Source organism: Fukomys damarensis, unplaced genomic scaffold (assembly GCF_012274545.1).
Source record: "Fukomys damarensis isolate Sample0158 unplaced genomic scaffold, DMR_v1.0_HiC HiC_scaffold_6, whole genome shotgun sequence".
Lineage (NCBI taxonomy): Eukaryota > Metazoa > Chordata > Mammalia > Rodentia > Bathyergidae > Fukomys > Fukomys damarensis.
In genome coordinates this window covers 31,445,735-31,472,602 of record NW_022900918.1, presented here as the reverse complement: position 1 = coordinate 31,472,602, position 26,868 = coordinate 31,445,735, and the positions used below count along the sequence as shown (strand labels likewise).

The window sequence follows — 26,868 nt, the reverse complement described above, 5'->3', positions numbered from 1 at the left end:
AACTGTAGCAGTGAGTCCAAGGTTCAGTCCTAATTCTACAAACCAAAGGACAAAAATCATCAAAGCACCTTTCAACAGTTTAAGGAAAGATTTTATATAATACTTCTGATCAGATGCTGGCTTGTTTTGTGTAAGTTGAGTAAAATGAAAGGCATCGGTTACCATCACTATCACAGCTTAAAGGAACCCCAAAAGTTGCAACATTACGAGAAAAAAATGTAAGAAAAAATGCTGCCTTTGTATAAAAGTAAAAAATAAAACAAAAGAAAAACCTGACCACAATAGCTAAAGAAATAGTGGGTCTTTGGATCAAACTATAATATTTTTAAGGCATGTTAGGAAAACTTTCACTTATCTAGTTGCTAGTCTGATCAGGGCATAACATAAGCAGTGACCCAAGTCACCAACTTTCCTCTCATGTGCCAACAAGTGGAGTCTTCCTGCTCTTGAGCTTTTTATTCCCATCTCGGCAAGCACATTTACTTACGGTGATTTGGATTCCGACCACAGTGGGAGGCAAGAGGGCCTCCCATTCTGGGAAGCACTACACACCTAGGGCATCAGTTCTCAGCAACATCTTCACAGTAAAAGCCCACCTTACTGTCTGACAAACATTTCTAGCCAAAACTCCAAATGTGATAATCTTTTCCACCTCATTTTGCCAGACCTTTCACAGTATGTCACCTATTTTTCGCATCTGCATAGCAATCATGATATAAAACTGTGGAATCTGTATAGCTGTTTCTAATACACAATCTTAGTTGTCATAAATTGGTATTATGGGAATTCTAAAACACAGAGTCATTATTAGAAGTTAAAAGCTTCAAAACTCAACCAATTTACTAACAAATATTTCTACTTCATGTACTTCTTGAATCCTTGATTATTCCAACTGTTTGGGTCAAATCAACTTTTACACGGTGAAATTTGCCTGAAGAAAATTGGTTAAAACTTTTTTGTCCTATAAACAAGGTGCTTTGTAGTTGAAGATTATAAAAAAATTTATACTGAAGAATGTAAATATTCACAATTCAAAGATTCTCTAACATCGTCTAGTTTTACTCACATTATTTCTTCAGTTTTCTCATCTATGAAAAATACTATTGATCCTTCTTCTACCCTTGAGCATGATGCCAGTTACTAAACACTTGGGGGCCACCAATGATTTCTATGATGTAGAAAAGATCCTTAAATAATTTCAAAGAAAAAGTGTTTCTGATACACTATATTCTGCAGTATAGATTCTCAGTATAGGCAATTATCTCTGACTTGTGCCAAATTCTTAGGAACAATAAACACACATGCACACACAGACACACACTCTTCTCTCAGTTACACACATAAGACCAGAGGTTACTTGCACAAGACTGTGGAACCAAGAAAATCTGGGCGCTAAGTATATCACAGGCTCAGTGATATTGCAGTTCTGAAGGCCAAATTTCTCTCCAGAGGTTGGGCTCAAGATCATCTCTTCAGCATTTCTAACTCTGAAGTGAGGTGAAAACCTTTCTACATCTGACTGTAAAACTTCTGAATAGCTTTTTCCTGTGCCATTACTCATGCAAATGATAAATACTTCACGGCTATCAAAACCAAAAATGTCAGAGCTTGAGCACCTTTTCAAAACAAAATATTCACTCCAGCTTTACTTGCCACTTCAGTAATCAGGGCAGAATTGTAAGAAAACCTTTATATAATTCAACAGGAAAATTAAAGATAAAAGGCTTTTTGTCCCTCACCTTCCACACTATAATTTAAGTTCTACTTTTAAGCCCAAATTATTTCACATAGTTATTCAATTGTTTAAAGGCCTGCAGTAAAGCTCTGCTACAGCAAACTGGATTTCCAAAGCAGGTTTGCCAAGGGTCACATCACACCATAGCCCTTAAAGGCGAGAAGGAATTTGCTGCTTTAACAAACGTAAAAATGCCAGATATTTGTACTGTCCTATGAGGTTTCTGCAAACGGGAACATGTGGCTGCAACATGGCTTCATTTTCCTTACACGATGGTACTAGTTAAGCTACTAGAATGCTTCTTGTTAGTAAGGCTAGGCAATCTCTCTCCATCTCAGTTGCTTCCTTCTTGTTCAGAAAATAAAGACCATCCCTGCTTGGTTAATAGAGGGTGGGTTTGGGATTTTAATTCTGGTCAAACCCTTGTGAGAGCCTCCATTTTCTGTGGCAAAGCAGGTGACTGAACAAATTCCAAAGCCAGATTGTATTTTCACACAACTTTGTTCTGACTTTTGCTCTATCGGGATTGATGTGTGAGTTAGTTCTAGGTCACAAATTAGGATAACATCTACAATTAAGCATCAATTCTGAAAAACAGAAATGTGTCAGCTGTGCAGATTCTTCTTGCAATGCTGTTGGCAGGCCAGCTGTTACTTGACGGAATACACTGGTTAGGAGCTCTATCCTAATTCCTGAAATTCAGTACTCTCGTAGGAAAATATTCTTCCTTTAGTTACTTTTTTGTAAAGAAGACAAAATATTTAATTGTAAGTGGTCATAGGAATTTTTCTGGTTTCTCCCTCATGATTCACTTGAATTTATACAATAGTTGCTTCTGTCAACTCAGCGACAATGCCATCATCGCTTTCAAATGAGATCACCCTGTAGATCGATGGGCTATGCCTTCAAGTTGCAGATGCACAAAGGAGGCTGAGGACAATGGTGAAAACTGTAGTTACTGAACCATACTCAAAGACATCAACGGACAATCACTGCTCATTTCTGAATAAGGGCTGCAGTGCACTGTAGTTTCACAACACATATCCTGCCAACTCTGCAATGTGGTAGGCGAAGTCTCTCGCCTATGATATTGGACAAGTCCTTCCAGGACAGCCACATTTGGATGCTATTGTATGTTACAGGCAGAACAGCATGGATCATCTTTGTCAGGCTGAGCAGCATAGTTCATCTGCCTCACGATTTCTGCAAAGAGTTCGTCCACCATTGTTTTACTCTTAGCAGAAGTCTCCATAAAGGGACAGCCCCACTCTTCGGCAAGGGCTCGGCCTTCATTAGAGGATACTTCTCTCTCACTCTCCAGGTCCACTTTGTTTCCAACCAAGATGACTGGCACTTTCTCATACCTGTGAAAGGCAAAACAAAACACATATATTGTAGCACTTAGCTCAAAGTTAGATAGGTATCTTTTTCATTATAAACAGTCTCTTTAGTTCCATGAAAAATTATTTGAACTTGATACCTACCTAAGTTGTTTTGAAACTACTCTCAGAATGGATGACAAATAGGTTTTTCAAAATGACATTTTTAATTATATGCTTTTTTTGGTGGGGGGTAATGGGGATCAAACTCAGGACCTTGTGCTTGTGAGGCAGGCACAGTGCCACTGAGCTAAATCCCCAGCCCCTAGTTATATGCTCTTTAAGGTGTTCCCAGCAGCTTGAACCACCCGTGAGATCTCCATGACTATCCTGTTGGGTGGCTTGTACCACTAAATGGGACTATCCTATGCTGCCTCTTGAGACAGTCATGCAGATACCACCAGTGGTACAGAGCCACTGGCAGCCAGACATACAAATTACAGCCCTGTCATGAGCATGTTAAAATAAATTTACCTGTCTAGATATACTAGGAAAATTATTCTCAGAATCTCAGACTAACTCTTCTTACATTAAATGCTTCTGAAATACTCAAAATTTCACAGTTGATCATGTAATAACTTCCTCTACTAGTAAACAACTCATATATGTCAACATTTTACAAACATCCAAACCAATGATGTTAAAATAGTTCCTAAGAAAAAAATACCTCATAGAAATCAGGATGGAAAACATCAAGTACAACTATATCCCATTCCTTTAAAATTATATCCTGTTGCTTAAAATTGTTATAGATTAGCCAGTTGAAGGAAATAATTATGGTCCTTTTCATTCTGAAATTGATTAAACTTGTTTAATCTGTCTTTTCTTTGTTAAATAGACTACGGATTCTGGTAACCATGTTTGGACAATGTTAAATGATAAAGCTGAGTGTGAAAAAAAAAAAAAGAACAAAGAAAAAGATATAAATCATTTTGCTACTTAGGGGTGATTCTCTCTTCTCAGAATGGTTGTTCCAAGTAGCACAGGACATAACAAATTTCATGGTGTGAAAAATGGTGCTTGCCTGCATATTTACTTACTGTGCTTATCATAGAAATATAGTTATTTAATTACTTTACTTAAAAGTTATCTCAAAAGTTTTTGTCCTTTTTGTAATTTTAGTATAAATTGTGTGTGTTCCTGTAAGTAGAATGTATCTGATTTATAGAGGAAGTAAACAGCAAAACTGCACACAAATGATAACAAATGCAACAGGACACAGCTAGCTAGAAGAGGAAACACCACATAGTCAAGACTTGACTGAGGCAGGATCCACAGACTTTTTTATCATGCAGGAAGCTGAGCAATAGATAGTAATCATTTGCTACAATACCTGCCCAATTCCATCATCCTGCCAAAATGGTTCTCTACCCACCCTAACCTGTAAAGCCAATCATTATTCCCAGGCGTTTCACTTTGGGGATGGTAGGGCACTAGATCCAATTAAGAACAGCCTCAGTAAGAGGGCATACTCTAGGCAGTGTGCCATTCAGCAATTTGAAATACAATTTACAATGAATGGGAATAACAACATCAAGGGTAAATCTAGGTTGGCTATTACCATTTTGCAGGAAATGATTTAGACAACACTATTTATATCAAAGGATGTTGTATGAATTTCCAGCATACCAACTAACTTATGATCCCTAGTCTTAGATCATGCTGACAGCTCTGAATTTATGACACAAGGACTTTTCACGCTTTTTTTAGACTCTTACATACAAACAGTTGGGTGTGCCCATGACTGTCTTGTGGGAGAACAAACCCAATGAAAATGAAGCTGCACCAGAGGACACCACTACCAGCTCTCTTGATTTGTGTACAGAGAAGCCTGGCAGGAATCAGCCACTGCCAGCCGTGTCAGGAAGAAGTCAGTTTCTATTCTGCTAATCTTGTAAAGATACAACTGATTTCCTCTCCCTAATGAGAAGATATACATCAGTATGCTTCAAAATGCTTTGCTTGTCACTGAAGAAACTTAAAAACAAGTCAAATTCAACACTTGAAATTAGTAATACTTAATAAAAAGTGATACCAGTTTTATTAGCTCTGAGATATTCTAAGAAATATTTTTGAGTTTAAATATAATATTATAAAATGTTCAACATCACTGGTCATTTCAGAGATGCAGATGAAAACAACACTGAGATTCCACCTCACCCCACAAAGAATGGCTGCTATCAAGAAATCAACCAATAACAAATGCTGGCAGGGCTGTGGGGAGAAAGAAACCCTTCTCCATTGTTGGTGGGAGTGCAGACTGGTGCAACCACTATGGAAATCAATATGGAGACACCTCAAAGAACTAGGATAAGAGGTCCCATCTGACCCAGCTGTCCCTCTGCTGGGTGTCTTCCCAAAAGAATTAAAATCATACCACACTGATACATGCACACCCATGTTTACAGCGGCACAGTTTTTAATAGCTAAAATTTGGAAACAGCCCAATTGCCTATCAACTGGAGACTGGATAAAGAAGATGTGGTTTTTCTATAAAATGGAGTATTACTTGGCCACAAAGAATGAGAAACTAGAGTTATTTATAGGAAAATGGATGCAAATTGAGGCCATACTCTTAAGTGAAATAAATAGGACACACATATAAACACTGAATAGTTTCTCTGGTGTGAAAAACAAAGTGTAAATAAGGTACAAATTGTATAATTATAATGTGAAATAGGAAGGAAAAGGCTAAAGGAATAGGGGAAGTGGGAAGGGTAGGGGAAAGGACAGGAGGGAAAAGAAAAAATATGAGAAAAGGAAAAAAATGGAAACAAAGTCTTTGTAAATAGGGGAGGGTGGAGGGGGTGAAGGGAGGGCAGGGACAAGGGGAAAAAATGAGAACCAAGATCTGTCATGTAAAGGTACAAGATCCCAATGATGAAAGCAAATGTACTGTATATGTAAAATGTACCAATAAACTCAATGAAAAAATATTATCATAGTTTATACTTGAATATGTGGATTTTAAAAAACTTGCAAATATATGAAAGTGTTAATGGTTCTGTGATTTACTGTTTAAATCAAGAGTTTGAATAAATTTTACCCAACAGTCTGATTCTCAAAAGGGCAGCCAGGACATTGTAAACATAGGCCTATGTGTAAGAGCATTTAAAAACTGGTAATAACATTTAATAATGTAGATGAAAATTCAGTTATCAGAGAACCTGTCCATCTTTGAGTTGACAGAAATCTTTTCTAAAAACAAGATGCTAAAGAAATAGAGATTAATATCACAAAAGACAAAAAACTAGATAAATTCTTTTAGAAAAAAATGTACATTTCAAACTACTAGATGGTACTAAATTTTGTCCTTCAGTTAACATTAAAATTTGGGACAGTAGAAAATATTTCAAAGTAGGATTCAGAATCCTGTTGATGAAAGACTGCAAATCATTTCCTCTGAATCTCTGTATTTCATTTGTCAGTGCAAAAGGAATGAGAATGTCTGTTCCCATTTAACACACAAGGTTGCAGCAAAGGTCAAATTAGACAATTATGAAAAAAACAAGTACTAGATAAATACAAAGTGGTATTTCTTTTTCTTTCTCCAGCCCACTGATGTGAAAGCACAGCTTGAGAAATGAAGTATTAGGGACCAGAGACATTAATCAGGGAAAGTAAGGTGCTCCTGAAGAAGCACACAGAAAGTCAGAAAACTGCTATTGGGTAGAAACAAGCAAAGGAAGCAACTTGACCCTGGCAATCCCTTCTCTACCCCATGTGAGCATCATGGTAATAAGGAAAAGAAACACAGGAAAGCGTTTGCACAACACTAAGGAATTAAGAAGGAAATACTGATACTTGCGGGAGAAAGAATCTCCAAAGGTTCTGTGTTGGGATGACTGGATAGGGTCCTGTACGTAGAGGTACAACTGGGAGCAACTTGGTTCCTCCTTAAGAAAGACGGGAGGAAGACAAGGGGAAGAGATAAAGCCATCTCAGAACTTCTCTAGCTAGTTCTCTAGCTAGTGACTTTAGATTAACTTCGTCTCTAACAAGCCTCAAATGAACAGTGCCTCTGCTTCTTGGTGTGGACTAGTTTCAAAAGTGCTCATAAACTCTGAAGTTAAAAATCACAATAGACATGGCGAGTCACATCCACAATTAACATCCATCTCTTATCAGGTTAGTGCCTCAGCCCTAGGCACTCCTCTGAGAACAACATCCACCAAGCTGATCTTTAAAAGTGGTATGGAAGTGCATGACAGCAGTGGAGCCAAAAGGTAGGAGACCTCACGAGACCTTGTGGAACCAAAGAACCGAGCAGCAGACTGTCAATTCCACTAGCAGAGTGGCTTCTGATATGTGCTCTGATTCACCAACAGGACTCAAAGATGCACTGAGGACCTAAGCTGCTCCATTTTACAGCAGTCTCCTTCAAACACTAATACTTGGGATGTTTCTAACTACGTGAATACTGAAGTCTACTTTGAAAACCTCGACTGAATCATATCAACATCCATTCGGTCCCTGTATTTGCTTGGATCCTACTGTATGCTAGATATTACTTCCTCACTGACCAATCATAAAGGACAAAACAAAGATCTCTGCCCTCACAATGACTACAGTTTAGTACAGCATGCAGATACCAGTGATAAACACAGTAAGTAAATTACAGGCTTACAGTCTGGAGATGTAGCTCAGTGGTAGAGTGCTTGTCAAGCATGCACAAGGCCCTGGGTTCTATGCCCAGCACTGTCCCCTCCTTGCCCCCACAAAAGTAGGTTTACTAGAAGGCAAAATGAAAATGAAAAGTATGTCAGGGACGAGTATGGAGGCACAGGTACAGTGCTAAGATGATCACAGGCCTCACTGGGAAAGTGTGTCAAGGAGGTACCAGGAAAAGCACAGCAAACGGGACATAGGCTGGATAGTAGCACTCCACTGGTGTAGCAAATGTGTTCATTTGAAGTTAAATGCAACTGAGGCAGTCGGGGGCCAAAAGTGGCCGCAGGAGACAAAGAATTTATGGCAGGGCCCGCTCTACTATTTGGGAAGGTAAGGCGCCTCACTGTAGGTGATGGCAGCCTCTTTCATTTCATGTTCTGTGCTCGTGGTTTTATGTGTTGTCTTCGTTTCTCCTCTTCTCTACACATTTCATTTGGGAAGGAAGATGAAAATGAAAAATTCCCTAAGGACTCAATTTAAGTATGACTGTTAACCTCATCATGTGGCATATTAGACATCAGCAAGCATCTCACCAAGCTCAGTGCATCCTCAAACAGCATAGCCACAGTCAGAGAGTGGCTGATGCAGCTCACGTCATTTTGTTTATAGTCTGTGGACAAACACTTGTTTTATTGACATGAATTTCCATGCTGTTTATTGTATTCATGAGCATGATTAGCTATGTATGAATAAATCTAGCTCTTTTAAGCAGCTGTGCTTCATGGGTTGAATGAAACATCACTTAGCTGTACAATGTCATTGGGCTTCTCAGTGAGCAGCTTGGTATATACCAGTGGCTCAAAAACATTTGATGTGTTCTATGGACTTTGTTTCTCCTTTCTCATAACTGTCCTGATGTGTATGTATGGATGTATATTTTATTCTGGTAGTGTGTAAACTTGGCTGGTCATCAAAACAACTTGAGGATTAAACAAAATACTGATTCTCTGGCCCTACTCCAGTGCTACCGAATGTGAATCCGAAGTCTGACTCTGAGCTTCACAGAGTTTAGGAACCACTGGCCTCATCTACAACCTTGTGACCCTAAAGAATATTTTCTGTATATTATTTATAGTTTTAAATTGTGGCAGTTCAGAATCAGTTCCTCCTTCTCACTTGTTCACCAATGATGAATTATAGTCAGGTATCATGACTGTCATTCCCTTTAACTTCCCCTTTTGAAGTGTTGTATTATAGCTTATTAAAAGGAGGCCACACTTCATGGGAATTTTATCGTGCTGTTATATTCTTGGTCATATGCAGGCTGAAATACAATTCTTTTTGAATTGAGAAATGAGAATCAGAAAGGCTTTTCTAAGTCCTTTGGCTCAACTTTCCACCCAGTGTTAAAATCTCATCTACTAAGAAAATCTCAAGGCAAAATGTCAGAACACCTGATACTTCAATCACTTCCATAGCAACCTTGCCAAATGGCTTCTCAGATTGTATCTGAACACCTTTCATGATGTGAACTCATAGCTAAAGGCAACCTGCTCTGTCCTTTCCATCAGTTCTGCTAAAACTCAGTTAAAGAGGGGAGCCCTGTATGAGGAGCTGAGATCTGTAACACCCTGGCCCCTTCTCACAGGTATGAGTTCTTTTGCCTATTAGCAGAATCTTTTCACCCAAATGAAAACAGGATTCTTACTCCCTGTCCTGCTCAAATAAAACAGGGCATCATGATTTAAAAAATTCCTAGCAATAGTTAAAAAAGAGAAGAGAAAAATGGTAACACCTTTACGTTCACCTCTGTGAGAATGATCCCTATATGACTGTTTTGGTGTATATCCTTCCAGACTATCTTCCTATTCATATCTATATGAACAAAGAAAAAATTTTATTAAAGGAGATTATTATACCAATTATATTTAGTAGTCTCAATTTTTACTTATTATGGAACATTCCATTTCAGTAGATGACAATTTTATCCTAATATTAGAATAGTATTCCATTTTATGGAATCTACACAGTAACTGAATACTGTAATTTAATTACTTTTTTCCTATTAGTGAGATATAAAGGCCTCTTCCACCATTTTTTTGCTAATATAGACAGCAATCTGATGAAGTATAATCTATGTCTCAAATGACATGTAAAATTGTGTTTCTGTGTATGTGCATGCAGTTTCAATGGATATTCAGTTTCAGTGGACATCCAGAAATTTATACTACAACAAGTTTTAAGAATGCTTGTTGCCCACCTTCAAATTGATACTTTTAATTTTCAAAAAAATATCCTAGGGACTGGAAATATAGCTCAGTGGTACACTCCTTGCCTACCATGCCCAGGGTTCAATGCCTAGAACCACAAAACACCACCACCACCTCCACCAATCAAAGTGTCATGGGAACTCTGAAGAAGAGGACTGTTTTTGGCTAGAACTCAAGGGGTCCTTCCACACTTTGCTAGCATAAATGTTAGTACTTCTTGTGCGGGACAGAAAACATGAGCTAAGTAGGCTAAATAATGCTACTCTCTTCCTTTAAACTGACAAGTTCTGAAGTGACTAAATATTTCATTTTAATAGGTCTGTTTTGATAATTTGGCTTGAATACAGAAGCCACAGTCCTTTGCTTTGACTTTCTTGGTGTCAGAATGCATATTCAAGGTGAACAGAGAAATTTATAAATGTAAAAACTGTAAAAAGAGGAGTGGTACCAAGATAATAAAAGTTATCAGGCATATTATGCCAGTGTAAATAAAAATAAATTGCTTTCATAGAAGCATGAGTTAATATTTTATCAGAAGATCAGATTCTTAATAGTTTGATGGACCAACTGATGATGGAAATGCGACACGCGCATTTTAAATGCTGTATAAAAAGCCTCTTGAGGACTGCTAGTGTGATCAAGATGGCAGGCGCCAACATGTCTTTTTATTCCCTGCCGGTTACGAATAAAAAATCAGAACAAAATACGAAAACTAGTATCAAAGAAATATGTTTTTTTGACTAAACAAACTGGGAAAAGAGCTCGCTAAGATCCAAAATGAATGGGGGAATTTCCCAGTTTTTCCTTTCTATTTTTTTCTACTCATTTTGTCTGAGAGATGATCCCAAGTGAGAATTGTGTGGCTGTGCAGCAAGCTAAAATTCTGTGCTTCTGACCAGAGGACCAAGAAAATGGGCCCTTGTAGTCTGAGGAATGTGAGTGGAATCTGAGCGGACAGAACTAAAGAAAAGGATTTCTTAATTCTACGTATGAATCAAAATAACCTAATATGATCTTCATTTGAGAAAGACCCAAAGGAGTATAAAAAAGGATTTGAGATCTGAACCACAAGTTAAACCTTTGCTTGAGTTTCAGACTAGCTCTGAGTAGTGTGTGTACAAGAAAACATAGTGAAAGTTTAAAAAACTGAACTGATACGGGAACCTTATCTTGAAGGAGAGAGTTGGAGTTTGTACTTTGAGCTTAAGTGGGTTGGTTATCTACAGACCAACAGAAAGCAAGCAAGCAAGCAAAAGCAAGTAAGCAAACAAAAAGTGAGCACAACTCTCCAGAAAATTGTAAAAGGACTGCATCTAAGCAATATACACCCAATATGATCTAAAATTATAAGACATATATAGAACCAAGAAAACACGACTAATTCTCAAGGGTAAAGGCAATCAATCGATGTGATATGACACAGATATTGAAATCATCAGATCTTTAAAAAACCATTATACTTTGAGCACCTCTACTCTGAAACTTTTGAACAACACTGGAGTATTTTGGATTTTAGATTTTCAGATTAGGAATCTTAACCGGTAAAGTATATATGCAAATATCTCCAAATATAAAGAACTCTAAAATCCCTGATACTTCTGATTCTGGCATTTTAGATTAGAAATACTCAACTGGAATACTTATGTTCCATGAGATAAAGGTAAATACTCTTGAAATGAACACAAAAGTAAGACAAAAAGGAACCAAATGGAAAAATTATAAATGAAAATTGTAATACTTGAAATAAAACATTCATTGAATGCAAAGAACAATGATGACAGTAGAACCAGTGAACATAAAGATAAATCAATGTAAGTGATCCAATCTGAAAATGCAAAGATTGAAAAAATGCATTTCTGAGTAGGACACCTCAGGAATACAAAAACAATATAAGAAAGTTCAACATGCGTACCATTGGAATTGAGAAGAGAAAATGGACTGGTTCAGAAAAGATAAAAGCAATAATGGTTGACTTCTCAAACATGGTAAAAATGACAACTCTACAAATTACAGAGGTTTAGCAAAGGGAAATCATGTCAAGGCATGGCATAATCAAACAACTTAAAACTAAAGATAAAGACAAAAGCTTTAAAGCAGTCAAAGACAATGAATGCACTGCACGTAGAGAAAACAAACAAATGACCAAAGATTTCTCATCAGAAACCACAGATGTTAGAGGACAGTGGAAGAACAGCTTTAAAATACTAAAAGAATAAATGCTAAAATACTAATACTAAAGGAATAAATGAAAACCCTGTCAACACAGAATTATTCTGAAATGAAGGTAAATTAAGAACATTCTCAGATAAAAGAAAGCTAAGAGAATTTATCACCAGCAAACGAAATGTTCAAGAAGTTCTTTAGCCTAAAGTAGTATCAGAGGGAAACTAACAATTCAGGAATAAGCAAAGAACAACAAACGCTAAGTATCTGGGTAAGTATGATATTATTTTTTGCCTCTTCAGTTCTTTAAAATATTTATAAATGTTCAAAGCAAAAATTATAACAGTCCATTTTGGGAGTTTTGATGCAGACAGATACAACACATGACAACTCTGGCAAAGAGATCCACATGTTTGTAAGCTTTTCATACTTTAGGTGTTAAAATATAAATTCTAAGGAGACTGTGAAAGATAAGGCCACTCATAGCTAAAACCACTGAAAATAATACAAAGACAATAAATTAAAATAAAATACTAACATATTCAAATCATCAAAATGGGAAAGCAGCAAAAAGCGAAGAAAAGTAAAAGCAAAAGGGGTAAAACAGTAAACAATAAAGGATAGACCTGACTGAAGCCTATTAACGTCACATTAAATAGGGAATTAAACATAGGGGTTAAAAAAAGATTTTCAAATCACATTAAAAGGAAAACCCAAATATGTAAGTATCTATAAGAAATTCATCTGAAATATATAATTCAAGATGTTAGGAATATTAGCAGAGGAAAAAAGGGATATTAAATGGCACAGCCATTCAACAAGAAGACACAACAATCCCCAAAGCACATATACTTAACAATAAATCTACTAAACACAGTATACACAAATGGACAGAAATGAAAAAATATCTAGATAAATCCAAACCTGTAATCATACTTGAAGACATCAAATACATTTCTCAGTAAGTCACAGAACAAGCAGACAGAGAATCAGTTATAGGACACCTAAATAACACTCTGCCAGCTTTACCTAACATTTATGGAACCTTCACCCCATAACAACACATTCTTCTCAAGTACACCTGGAACACTCACCAAAAAGGACCATGTTTGGCTATAATAAAAACACTGTAACAAATATAAAATAACCGAAAGGATATAAAATATTCTAAAGCCATAACAGAATTGAACTAGAAATGAGTAACAGAAATATATCTGGAAAATTTCCAAATATATGGAAACTGAACCATATACCTCTATTTCTAAATAATCCACAAGTCAAAGATGACACTGCAAGATACTGCAAGAAAAAATTATAAAACATTTTAACTGAATCAAAATACAACATATAAAAATTTGTAGGATGCAGTTAAAACAGTGTTTATGGAGGGAAATTTATAGCATTAAACATTTATATTTGAAAAGATCTCAAATTAATGATCTATGCTTCTTCCTTAAGAAACTAGAAAAACAAAAAAATAAATCTAAACTAAGCAGAAGGAAGAAGTCATAGAGAGCAAATATCCAAGAAATCAAAAACAGAAAATATAACAATCAGTGAAGTTAAAATACTAGTTCTGAGAAGACCAATAAAATTGATAAACTTATCAAGCTAACCAAGAAAAAAATCACAAATTAACAATATTAAAATGAAGGAGTAAAATCACTAAAGACTGGATAGACATTAAAATGAATGTGGCCCTGGCCAGGGATTTAGCTCAGTGGTTCCGCCGCCTGTCTGGAAAGTGCAAGGACCTGAGTTTGATCCCTGGTACCAAAAAAAAGAATGTGGCCCTGAAATAAAAACTTAGATGAAATGCACCAGTCTCTAAGCAACTGTTTACATCATCCAAACTTCCCTCATCTGGGGCTGATAACAGCCATCCACTGTTGACTGTGTCACACCTAAACCCTTCTCTCCGTTCAGCTTCTACAGTCACTCTTCCTCCTTATAGCTGATCCAGCTTTACCTCCCACAGCTTCCACAGAGATCTTCCTTGTCAGATTCTGTTGCCTTATTCGTGGTGATTTTCTAGCCATTGTTGTTCCCCCACCCATCAAATTCTACCACTCAGGACATAGGTTACACTTTATCTCTTTAAAATCCTCCTGTATTCTTATATAGTTGGTTTATTCTTCTGAACTCTTATTTATATTTTATATTACTAAGAATCTGGTCTTCATAGGTTTTCATTAAATAATTTCTTTGAGCATCTACAAGGCAGTCTGTGAGGCACTGGGGATACAAGACAAAGAAGGTCCTTAGAGTTTACATTCAAGTTAGAGAAAACAAAGTAAACACAATACAGTAGAAACACTGTGGTAGTCATTACCTTGCAAACAGTATTAACCATGATACACGTATAGTAATGTGGGTAGGGCGATGTTATAAGGGTTGAACAAAAAAGGCTTTCAAAAGAGATCTAAGCAGAGTCCTGATGTCTGAGAGTTCAGTCAGCCATGGAGAAAAACCTAGGGATGGAACATTTTACAAAGGAGTAAAACTCAATGTACAGGCAGCCAATAGGAAAGTGTTAGACACAGTCAAGAAACGAAAAGGAACCAAGCACAGTTACAAGCATGAAGAGCAAGAAGGAAAAAGTGGAAACAAAGCTTTTATTAATAAGGAGGGGAAGAAGAGGTTGAAGTGAGGGAAGGGGGTTGGGGAAAAAAGAAGAATCAAGATATACAGGTATAAATTCTCTATGATGAATGTGATCATTATATATAAAATGTATCAATACAATTAATTGAAAAAAGATAAAATACAGTCATATATTCCCTAATGATAGGGATATGTTTACAGAAATGTCATTAGGCGATTTCATCATTCTGTAAACATCATAGAGTGTACTTTAACAAACTTAAATACACAGTATGCCTACTGCACACCTATGCTATGAAGTATATTCCGTCAATTAAGTGGTTCGTAATTGACCAAAATATGGTTTTGGGATGCATGACTGTACATTTTGAAGGCAACACAAAGATGTAATAATGGATTTATTGAAGGAGGCAAAGTAGGTAGTGGTTTTGAGCAAAAAAAAAAAAAAAGGGAATAAAAAATGGTTTCTTGGTAATTTTCAATTTTCCAAATATAGCTTTATCTTGTGACTAAAAATGTTAGGCCCCAAGGGGGACTACTATATGCCTCCTATTACTTGTTCTTTCTAATGCATTTTTATGGTGATTAGGTTTTAAGATGTTATTCAAATTACTATTTCTTATAAAAGTTTAGTATATCATGTTGTTCTAAATAAACACTAATCTTTTTAGTTTAAATTTTATAAAATTATAAAGTAAATATTATAAAAGTGGCTACTTTATCATAATCTATAAAGGTAATATTTCATATATGCCAGTCAGGGTAACTCACTTCATGTTTACCTCAATATTATTTCTGGACTCCCAGCTATACTTTACTGATTATTTGGATTTTTTTTCCATTGAGTTTATTGGTACCTTTTAGGTATAATTATAATTGGGATCTTGTACCTTTACATGACAGGTCTTGGTTCTCAATTTTTCCCCATACCCCTTCCCTCCCTTCTCCTGCTTGGATGTTTTTAAAGATGTTGTTTCCAGATAAAAACTTTTTCCTATGCAAGATAAAAATCATTTGACACTCAAATGTCTTGTTGAAGATCTTTCCATATATTCTCAAGTTTCTAACAGAAAGAGAATAGGATTTTATTCTTCAATGTTAGCAAACATTTGGTGATTTATTTTATTTATAAAAGTGTTAATTATTCAACACTATAAATTTACCTTTTAAAAGCTCTTTCAGAATTATTTTAATCAAGTCCTTAAAAGTTAAAAATATATTGATCAACAAAGAGTTTCAAATCTTTTTTATAGAAGAGACAGTATAAAAACTTCAACACTGTCCCCACCTTGTAAAGCTCTCCTGAGGAAAAAAAATGTAACTACTGTATTTTCTTATGGGTTTTTCCAAATTAAAAATAAAGTTTACAAAATTTAGTCTACCATACTAGCAGACTTGTGAGGAAAAGTCACATGATCTTATCAATCTACATAGAAAAAAACATGCATTAAAACTCAATACCTCTTCAAAATCAATTCTCAGAAAAATGGGAACCTTCCTCAATGTGATAAAAAAAACATAAAGCCTTATAGTGCTGCTGTCTATTTAGTGTTGAAAGATTGAGTATTTTCACCGTAAGACCAGGAACAAGGCAAGGATACCCACAATCATCACTCTTAATTCTCTGTGGTACAGGATCCTCTAGCCAATGTAATAAGGAGAACTTTAAGAAAAGGAAATAAAAGACAAAAGGAAGATAGAAAACTCTGTAATTGCAGGTGGCACAATTATCTGCTAAGCAAATCCCAAAGAATCTGCAAAAGAAGAAAACAAAAAATTTCCTAAACCTAATAAGTTAGTTCAGATTTGTAAATATACAAAAAACAGTAATGTAAACATACACTGTAAAGATAAAAAATACCATACCATTAACAACTAACCCACAGTTAGGTATAAATCTAAGTCATGTACAAATCTTGTCTATCAAAAAGTATAAAATGCTGATAAAAAATCAAAGTTCTAAATAAGTGAAGAGATATGCCCATGGATTAGCAGGCTTAGCTCATTAAAGTCAATTTTCCTTTAAATCAATGCACGCGTTAATACAATTCCAATGAAAAAATATTTTTTTCAGACAAAGGCAAGATTTTTCTTATATTTATATGAAAGTCAACGTGAAAAGGAAGACTAACGTGGAGGAAATAAGTACACAGAGCTTTAATACTTACTATATAGCTCAGTAATCAAGAATGGATGAAGCGGTTGAAGGACAGATACAGATCATTGAAACAGAGGAATCCAGAAACAGGTCCTTGCAAATATGCCCAACTGATACCTGATCCAGGTGCAAAAATAATTCGACAGAGGAAGGATAGATAGCCTTTTCAACAAGAGACTCGGACAATTAGCCATGTTTAAACTAAACCTCACATGTACAAAAATTAACAATATGGTGTATGACTTAAACATAAAATGCAAAATGATGTAGGAGAAAATCTTCATGATCTAAGGCAAGACAGAATTCTTACACTTGACAATAAAAACACAATTCCTCGTGTTTTTAAAATGAAAAAAAAAACTTGATTTTTAATCAAAATTAAAACTTAGGCTCTGTGAAAGACTGTAAAGAGGATGAAAAGACCTAGACTAGGAGAAACCATTTTTAAATCACATCTCTAATATGTAAAGACCTACCAAAATTCAATAGTGAAATAAAACAATACAATTAGAAAATGGGCAAAAGCAATGAACAGACACGGGAAATGGAAAAGGGATGTCATGAGAGACCCCTGCAGTGGGTCCTGGTTTCCTGTGAGGCAATACAACAAAAAACTAGTAAGAATAAAGAAAAAAGTGAGACTTAAGAGAGAAAGCTGGGTTTTGGGGCTGATCAGTGCTGCTCTGGGTAGCAAAGACAAAGACCCCCAAGCACGTTCAGTATTCACTGATTACAAGCATAAGGAAGGTATAGAGCAGGTTATGCTTTGAAGACATCTAGTGATCTACTGCCAAACATCTGGCATGATGGCGACAAGTAGGGCTGTTAGGGAGGAAGCACTCTTTGTCTTGCTTGGATAGAACAAACAGGTACTGGGACAGGGTTCAATCAGCAAGAAACCAACCCACTGGGTCAGTGAGAAGCCCTAATTCAGGGGAAGGATTTTAACTGGGGTCATGCTGACCTCGGCTGCACATAACTCAGTAGAGCCCAAGCACTTGACAGGCCAGGTGGAGCTATACTCGCCCAGTGCGACATCTGACATGTCCATTTGAGTCATGCAGGGCTTTGGTCTGACTGCTGATATAGAACAATATAGATGAATTATGAAAAGTAAGAAGCAGGTGCCTCTTATAGCCTGCTAGTACTGGGCAGGGATGTCTGATATAATTTCACACAAGAGGAAATAGATGGCAAACACGTACATGAAAAGATGTTTAACATCATTAGCCATTAAGGAATTGTACATTACAACTACAATGAGCTGTTACTTACTACCCATCATCAGAATATGTACATAAAATAGTGACAGCATCAAAAAAATGGTAAGGATGCAAATAATCCGGATCACTCATACATTGTTGATGGAATGTAAAACAGAACAGCCCCTTTAGAAAGCAGTTTGACAGGTTTAAAATTCAACCTATAATTATCATACAAATGAGAAATTGCAGGACAGCCTCCAATCAGAAAGAACTAAGATACCCTTAATAAGTGAATAAACAAACTATGGTAAATCCACTGCTGGAATTCTACTCAGTAATAAAAAGGAATAACCTATTGCTTATACAAACACTATGGATGACTCTCCAGGGAGTAAAAGGAGGCAGTCTCAAAAGGTTACATCCAGTATGATTTCAAACATGTAACATTCTTGAAATGGCAATTACAGAAAATTTGACAGGGGCTAAGGATGAAGACAGGAGCAAAGTTGGAGATGGGATTAGGAAAGGCTATAAAAGGGCAACGTAAGAGCTGCTGTGATGATGACTGTTGATATTCTGTGATACTGTACTCTAGTTTTGCAAGATGCTATCACTGAGGAAAATAGGGTAAATGGTATATGGGATCTATTAATTCTTACAATTGCACATGAATCTACAATTACAGAACCTTAATAAAAAGGTAAGATAAGGTCATTATGTAATTTATGCTTTACAACAAAGGCAATAAAAAGATTAAGTTCAAAAAAGGGGAAAATTGAAGACTATGTTCCAGTCAGTGAAGAAAGGCACAAAAATTTAAAAAGGAAAAGGAGTAGCAACACAAAAAATTATAAACATATCTATAAGCTTTTATTTCTGTGTGTGTGTGTGGTATTGGAGATTGACCCAGGGCCTTATGATGCTAGACAAGTATTCTACTGCTAAACTATATTTCCAGCTTATACATCTTTAAAAAGCGAAGCTGTAGATACCAGTTCCATTTATATGCAGAACTCAAATGCATTAAAATTAGAAAACATCCACTTAAAATAAAACCATTTACAGTATCACCAAACATAAAATGGCAGAAAAAATATAAAGATGTAAACATATACAATGAAAATAACCAAACAAGATTAGATAAACTTAAAAAGACCTAAAGACAGAAGGATATATTTGCTGCCTAGAAGATCTAGTATTATGATCTGCATCAATTATCAACAGATTGAATTGCTGATTCTAGGCAATTCTAATCAAAATCCCAACAGGTTTTTGTTACGTTTTCAAGAAAATTGACAGACTGATTCTTGGAAATGCAAAGGATTCTGTAGAAAAGCAAAAATACCCAGAAAAGCCGAAGCAAATCTGAAGGACAACAAAGCTGGATGATCAGACACCACATATAAAACTTTATTATAAAGTTACAATAACTTCTAACAGTATAGTTTAAGTGTAAGAAGAGAGAAAATGAAAAAAGAGAACAGAGAGCCCAGAAACAGACTCACACACAGATGTGCCTGTTTATGACAAAGGCATATGTATAATTTATTGGTGAAAGGGTCTTTTGCTTAAATGGTGCTAGGTCAACTGGGTAGCCAAAACATTTCCTTGATCCTTATCTTATATACCCACACAAGTTTTCTAAAGACACACCACAAAACTAAAAGGTTAAAAATGATAGGGATGAGTTATTTTCATATCTTTTAGAGAAAGATGTGTTAAAATAGGACACACACATACACCACAGATTACTAAGGAAAACTTAAGATCAAGAATTTACTAAAAAATTAAGAATTTTTGCTCATTACAAGAAACTACTAAGCAAATGAAAAGGCAAGTCAAAGACTGAGGAACAGTGTTTTCAATACAGATGTAGAAGACTTGTATCCAGAACGTGTAAGGGATTTTTACAAATCATAAAAATAACATGCCATCTGACTCATAAAAGTAACACACAATCCAAGTTTTAAAACAAACAAAATATCTCAATACCTCTTTCTCAAAACATACCCAAATGGCCATTACGGAAATGAAAAGGTATTTGATGTGTTTATACACGAAGGAAACAAAATTTAAAATAATGAGGTACCCAGAATCTTATTAGATTAGCTAAAGTTAAAAGCTGACAATATCAAATTCAGGATGTGGAGCAACTGGAATTCTTAGTGGAGGAAAAGTTTTAATTACTTCCAAAAATCATGTGGCAGTATTCACCAATACTGGACATACACATCTCTGAACTACCAGTAATATTTCTAGTCCTAGGTATACAGCAAGAGAAAGCATACATACATCCACCAAAAGATATGTACTTGTTCACAGTAGCCTCATTCATGGTAGCCCTCATCTAGAAACTGCTCAAATGTCCACCAACAGAATAGATGATAAAATCACAGTATGTTCACATAAGGGGCGACCTACAAAGAATTAACCGCCATTACACATCACAATATAGATGAAATTTTGGGGCCAGGGATTTAGCTCAGAGGTGCCGTGTCTGCCTGGCAAGGGCAAAGTCCTGAGTTCGATCCCCAGTATGGGGGAAAACAAATAGATGAAATCTCACAGCACATGCTGAATGACAGAAGCTGCCAAGTTAAGTGTTGGGCTTTGTGTATGAAAGAAAGGGACTGGAGTGGAAGATGAAGGAGGCTGTTCTGTTGCTTGTCTGTTCTACCTCTACATCTGGGATTTGGTGACATAGTGTATGAATCTAGCTGTAAATCTAGGATTTGTGCACTCTACTGCATAAAAATCATACCTCGGTAAAAAAGAAAATGAAATAAAAATCAGTACTTTAAATATTTAAAGAATTTCTTTATTAAAAGAGGAATAGTAGAATAATCTTCAAGATAAACTGATGGTACACATATGTGTTTCATGGTATTTAAGTTGTGTAAGAGACATGATTAGGTTGAACAATTTATTAATCAGCTGAATCCTGCCAATCAATTTTAAATTTTTGACCAAGTCCTATACTGCTTAATTTATATTCAAAATTGGCCAAAGATTAAAAGTATTCGGAATAATGACACTGAAGTACAGCATGCTACTGGAAATAAAGGTGATATTTCTGAACATTTTCTTCAGTATTAGATCTATAAATTGCATCCACAATTTTTTTCAGGAGTATCAAGATACCACAGTACTTCAAAAATCCATTTTAAAAAGAAAAATAAAATGATGAGTACATTTAATATGGTCTTTTATGATTAGAAATAGAGATTTTCCAAGCCAGAATTATGTTATTTGTAAGGAAGTGTTCAAACTCAAAGCTTAAAACCTTGTCATTTAGAAGCCCAATGCAAAAACTATCTACTAAACCAGTTGATTCTCTAGCTTTTTAAAAAACACAATATCTAAGATATCCAAAATAAGGTAGAGGATAGCAATTACTCATCTCTATTTGATACTTACATATGTTGCTAACTTTTCACCACTACATTAAAAATATTTTATTTAAAAATCTGTCAACAAAACATGCTTCTTTTTACATAATTTAAACAGCAGGGAAAAGTCACGCTTGGGCATATACAATAAAAAAATACAGTTTTCATCTAGCAAAGGGACAAAAGTGTTCAGACATAAAACATGTATTTTATCTTTAGTGAGAGCTGAAATCCAAAACCTGTGCATTAAAAAACAGGTCTAATTATTGTCCTTGAAAAGATTAAATTGAGTTCATTGCTCAGGAATATGCAAACTACTTGAACTGTTACTTAAATTTGTATTTGGGTTAAATTACAGTACTTATCTCCTCAGCATTTATTTCAGAATCCTTGGCAAAAATATTCACGAATGAAAATTCACATGTATCTGCTATACAATTATAGTTCAATTACAAGTACTTTTAAAAAGTTACCTGTGAATGCGGAAGATTTAAAGATGCTTCAAAGCTATGAATAGCTAAGGCTTATAGGAACTTTTAAACTATGAATAGAAGAGCATTTATCTGAGAGAATTTTTAGTGTTATGAGAAGATATTAAAATATGCCTGATTTCAAAATTATTAGGTACAAATAGCACCAAATAAAGCTTTTCTTCAGAAAGCCAAAACTATTAATTAGACATGATGTATTTTAACTAACTGGGTCAACTGGTGTGGGATTGACTGGTGTTATCTATCAGAAAGATTTTTAGATTTGAACTAGAAGTAACAGGAGACACATGGAAAAAGCCAAAGCAAGCAAATGCAGGGCTAGGGATTTAGCTCAGGGGTTCTGGTACGTGCTCCGCAAGTGCAAGGACCCCAGTTTGATCCCCAGTACCAGGAAAAAAAAAAAGCAAGCAAATGCACACTGTAGAAAGGAGATAAAGCCTATTATTTTTGGCAGAGTGTACGCCCCCCACCAACAGTAGCCAATAAGAGAATGACAAATTGCAGATATTTTGACATGGTTCAGGTCAACATTAAAGTAAAAGAAGTTACAGCCAGGAATGGCAATGCTCTCCTATAATCCTAGCACTCAGGTGGATCACAGGTTCCAGCCCATCCTGGGCAATTTAGAATTTAGGGACACAGTGAGAATAACTCAAAATCAATTAATATTTATAAATATTAATAAAAGGGTGGGACGTAGCTTAGTGCCTCAGAACAAAAAAGGGGGGGAGAGGGAGAGAAGGGAGGGAGAAACACAGGTAGAAACAGTTGTGAGAAATTACAGTAGGGCATGGGATATTAGGTGGTAAAAGTCTCCAGTGGTCTTTCACTGTTGTCGGGTATGGGGTATGAGGGGCTGGAATTGCAAGCACTGGTACAGTGGAATAGTGAGTACAGGAAACAGGAAATGCAGGAATTATTGAATATGAGAAAATCTGTCCCTTTCCTTTCACATCCACTACAAATCTTTCACTTCCAAAGTAACTCACAACTGAACTATTCCAACAGTCTCCTGAGTAGCCTCATTTCTAATTTCTCACCCATTTACCACTATCCATTTCCACATTATCTTAAAACATAGTATTTATGGACTCCTCCCCATCCCATGACTCTCCATAAGAATATGCAGCAGTGCCTAGATAAAGGCCTACCCCATGGTTAACAATCCAGGCCAAACATAATTTTGCCACTGTCTAATATAAAGATGGAGTGTAGTACAAGTCAGAGAATCTGGTTTTAGATTTAGGAGACCTAGAAATAAGTCCTACCTCTGTTCCCCTAGACTTCCTAAGCCTCACTTCCTTCTAGATGAAAGAAAAATATTAAAGTGTAATGTTACAAAAGATGATGGTAAATAACAGCTAGCATCTTCAGGGGAGTTGGTATGTGTCAGACTCTGTGCTAAACAGTGTACATGAATAATCCATTAAAGTATTATGGATACTGTCAAATACTACGGAAATGCTAATTATTCTCTTCTAAGTTTTCTCAAACCATCTGTTAGCAAGTCAATTCTAGAATCTTAATTGTAGCAACATAGCTGTAAAAATGTACCACAACTGTTAGTATTTTATCTCGTCTCTGGCTTCCAGGCCCTGGGCCAAGTAAGGCCGAATCTAACCATTTAGTCAGAAAACAATTCATCCCTTTGGGAAAGGGTTGAGAAAAATAAGATAGGTACTGTTTCTTCTACTATCACAGGCTACAATTTACCCTCTTCTCCAAACAAAAGTATCTTTCTTTATTCTATTAATCATTCTGCTGCAAATACTGCAGTCACTAAATATGAAACATAGCTCTGAAGTCCTACTAAGATGAAGGTAACAAAACCAAACAACCAAAAAAACCTTACATCTCTGCATAGTATTAGGAGTTCTGAGTTACTCTTGTTTGTGCTATAAAATGTGTTGCCTTTGAAGCTTCCAGTGGGATTTGAGGAAGACAAGGACTATGAACATTTCACATATAGCCACGTCCCCAGTGCTGTAGTCTGTTCTGGATTCTTAGTGACACAGGAAATAAAATAAGTCAATGAAGAGTCTTCAAATTTGACAGTGTTTTCATATAGTCCACAGTGACAGAAATGTCACTGAGGGGCCAGTGATTTAGCTCAGTGGTTCCGCCACCTGCCTCACAAGCACAAGGACCCGAGTTCCATCCCTGGTACCAAAAAAAAAAAAAAAAAGAAATGTCGTTGAATGCAGATCTATTCATGACCACCAGGGTAAAAAGCATTTTGGGATGTACACTATCTAGACTGCTTTATTTATTTAGTGTGCCTTGCATTAGATACTGAAATGCTTAAACTGATTTCAGATATAAAGTCTCAAGAGGTTTTTGGGGGGAAGTGTGGCCAAAATATAGAATGTAATGACCCAAAGGTACATTTATTCATAAATTTAACATTTGCTGGGTGTTTTTCTATGTTCTAGGTGCTGGACGTCAAAAATAAATCAGAACATGATCAAATACAAGGAAGAAGCTTTCTTTGTAAACATAAATTATAATGTTGGTATATGCCAATTACTTTTAAAAACAATATAATCAATGGGTAAAGGGAGAGGAGCCAGTACAAGCTATCATAAAGGATGTGTATGTGTGTAATTTCTGATGAAACTAAACCTTAATGTGTTCTTCATAAAATTAAATGTGATCTTCAAGGATAATTATGTGTGGACATAAGCAGCAACAGGAAGACACTGGACAGACAAGCATCACTTCTGCATGACTGTATTCGAAGTAGTCATAGGCCAGCCCAGACTCAAAGGGAGAGGACAGCAAACAGATCCTACTTCTCAATGCAAGTTGTGTCAAAGAAGCTGCAACTATCTTTAATCCAGCATACTCAGTTAAAAAGATGTCCTCTTTTAAAATTGAGCAAAATTTCCAATTCATGATGATTCACAACAATAACAAAAGCAGTAAGGTCAAAGAGGATACCTGCTGGCCAGGTCAAAGAGGATACTACTTAGACAACACTAAATTATATGCAAAAATGATATTTAAATTGTCAAGATTATGAAAAACACAAGAGTTTAAGAGTTTTGAGTGACCATGTAACTGAGACACTTTTGAGATGAAAAGGGTTGCTGTTGTGAATATGGAGGACAACAGGCCTAACCCTGAACTGTCCCAGGTACATGATTAACTCTGGAGGAAAGGGACAGATCAAAGCCGTGTACTTAAAGGGGAACAATACATGGAGTTGTTGGAAGCCATTCAGGATGGCCTTAGAAGACAAGCTTCAAGATTATGATGTGATGATAACAGCAATGGAAGAAACTGCCATCCATCCCTGGCTCCATAAATGTATGGCATTTCTTTCTACAAAATCAGACGGTGTATTTGGGTGGCCTTAGGATCAAATATTTTCTGTCATCAAGAATAGCCTTGAAAATACCACTGGAAGGTATACTGCCATAATTAAGGTACTAGTGTTAGGCGAGGATGGCAAACACTCAGCTCCTTGGCTGCCTCTCTCAGGGTCAGGGCGCTAGGGGTCACAGCGTTCTCCTGGCTGAGTTCACACATCCAGCCGGAGGATCCTCCCACAGTGCTCCATGTGGCAGCTCCTTTTCCAGGGATGACGTTCTGACTGCAGCTTTCCTCAATAAAGGTAACTGCACTCACACTCTTAAGATTAGTTGTTGGCCACTGGGACAAGAGCAGACACAGGATTTATGTAAATAATATGGCTTCTTAATGCCAGACCACTGAAAAGTTTTTGTGCCGTTGGTATTATGTAGATATTTAATTACCTATTGAGAAATTCTTTCATCTCCTGCTCTTATAAAGTACACTAAAAATCTTATGTCTGGTTAGCTAACATGCGTACGTGTAATGTACTAGTGAACTTCCCAATTAGCCTTCACACATGTATGTATTTAACTATTTGTCCCAAGAAAGGGCATACAGTGTTTCATTTCACCAGCCAATATGACTGATGGCCAAAGTTTGGGTAGTTTGCTCCCAAAGTGGAAAAAGAAAACAGTATATATAAATACATATATAGGCCACTTACGGGAGAGGAGTTACATTTCGGATACAGAGGATAAAAATTCTAACTATACTGCTGTGGTCTTAATGTTTACCCCCATCCAATACACACTGATACTTAATCCCCAAAGTAACAGAATGGAGAGTGGGGACTTCAGTAGGTGATTAGCTTATAAGGATCCTGCCCTCATGAAAGGTATTAGTGCCTTTATAAGAAACTTCATTTGCCCATTCCACAGTATGAGGATACAGCAAGTGGCACCATCCATGAAAAACAGACTCACCAGGCACTGAATCTGGTAGCACCTTGATTATGGAATTTCCAGCCTCCAGAACTGTGAGCAGTTAACTTCTATTATTTAAAATTACCCATGCTAGGGTATTTTGGTGTAGCAGCCTACATAGGTTAAGACATATACCAAAGTAAATATGTAATTGTCATTAGTCCTATAGTCAAACTCCTGACCTTCTGTAATGAGTTACAAGAAATGAAAAACTCCTTAGAAAAAGAGGCCTAGTAAAAGCAATGTTTTAGGTGGAAAAGTATTTAAAAACTTAGAAATCAAATTATTTTAAAAAAAACATTTCTGTGCAAGTCAAAACTGTCAAACACATATTCAATGATAGTACATTTTGGCATATCAGAAAGGTATAGATAGTATTTTACCCTTATTTTTCACAATGCCCACAGGAATGCTATGAAAATGAGGTGACTTAAACCATATTTTTTGATGTTGATAGTGTAAAGCTTTATACAAAGACACACACTTTTTCTGAAATTGATATATTCAAAAGCTCTATCAACTCTTTACAATGAAAATGGTTAAAATTATCTTCATCTCATGTTTTTTTTTTTTTTTTTTTTTT

At 36.0% G+C, this 26,868-nt stretch overlaps 1 protein-coding gene across 1 annotated transcript in view; it reads right to left on the bottom strand.

The window, feature by feature from the left end:
* Positions 1 to 320: 320 nt before the first annotated feature.
* The window catches only part of Rap2a (RAP2A, member of RAS oncogene family), a 40,949-nt gene continuing 14,401 nt past the window's right edge, over positions 321 to 26,868 (bottom strand). Inside the window, exon 2 of the mRNA XM_010630914.2 lies at positions 321 to 3,099. Within this exon, the coding sequence (XP_010629216.1) occupies positions 2,862 to 3,099 (238 nt within the window). The 3' untranslated portion in view covers positions 321 to 2,861. The remainder of the gene's footprint in view (positions 3,100 to 26,868) is intronic.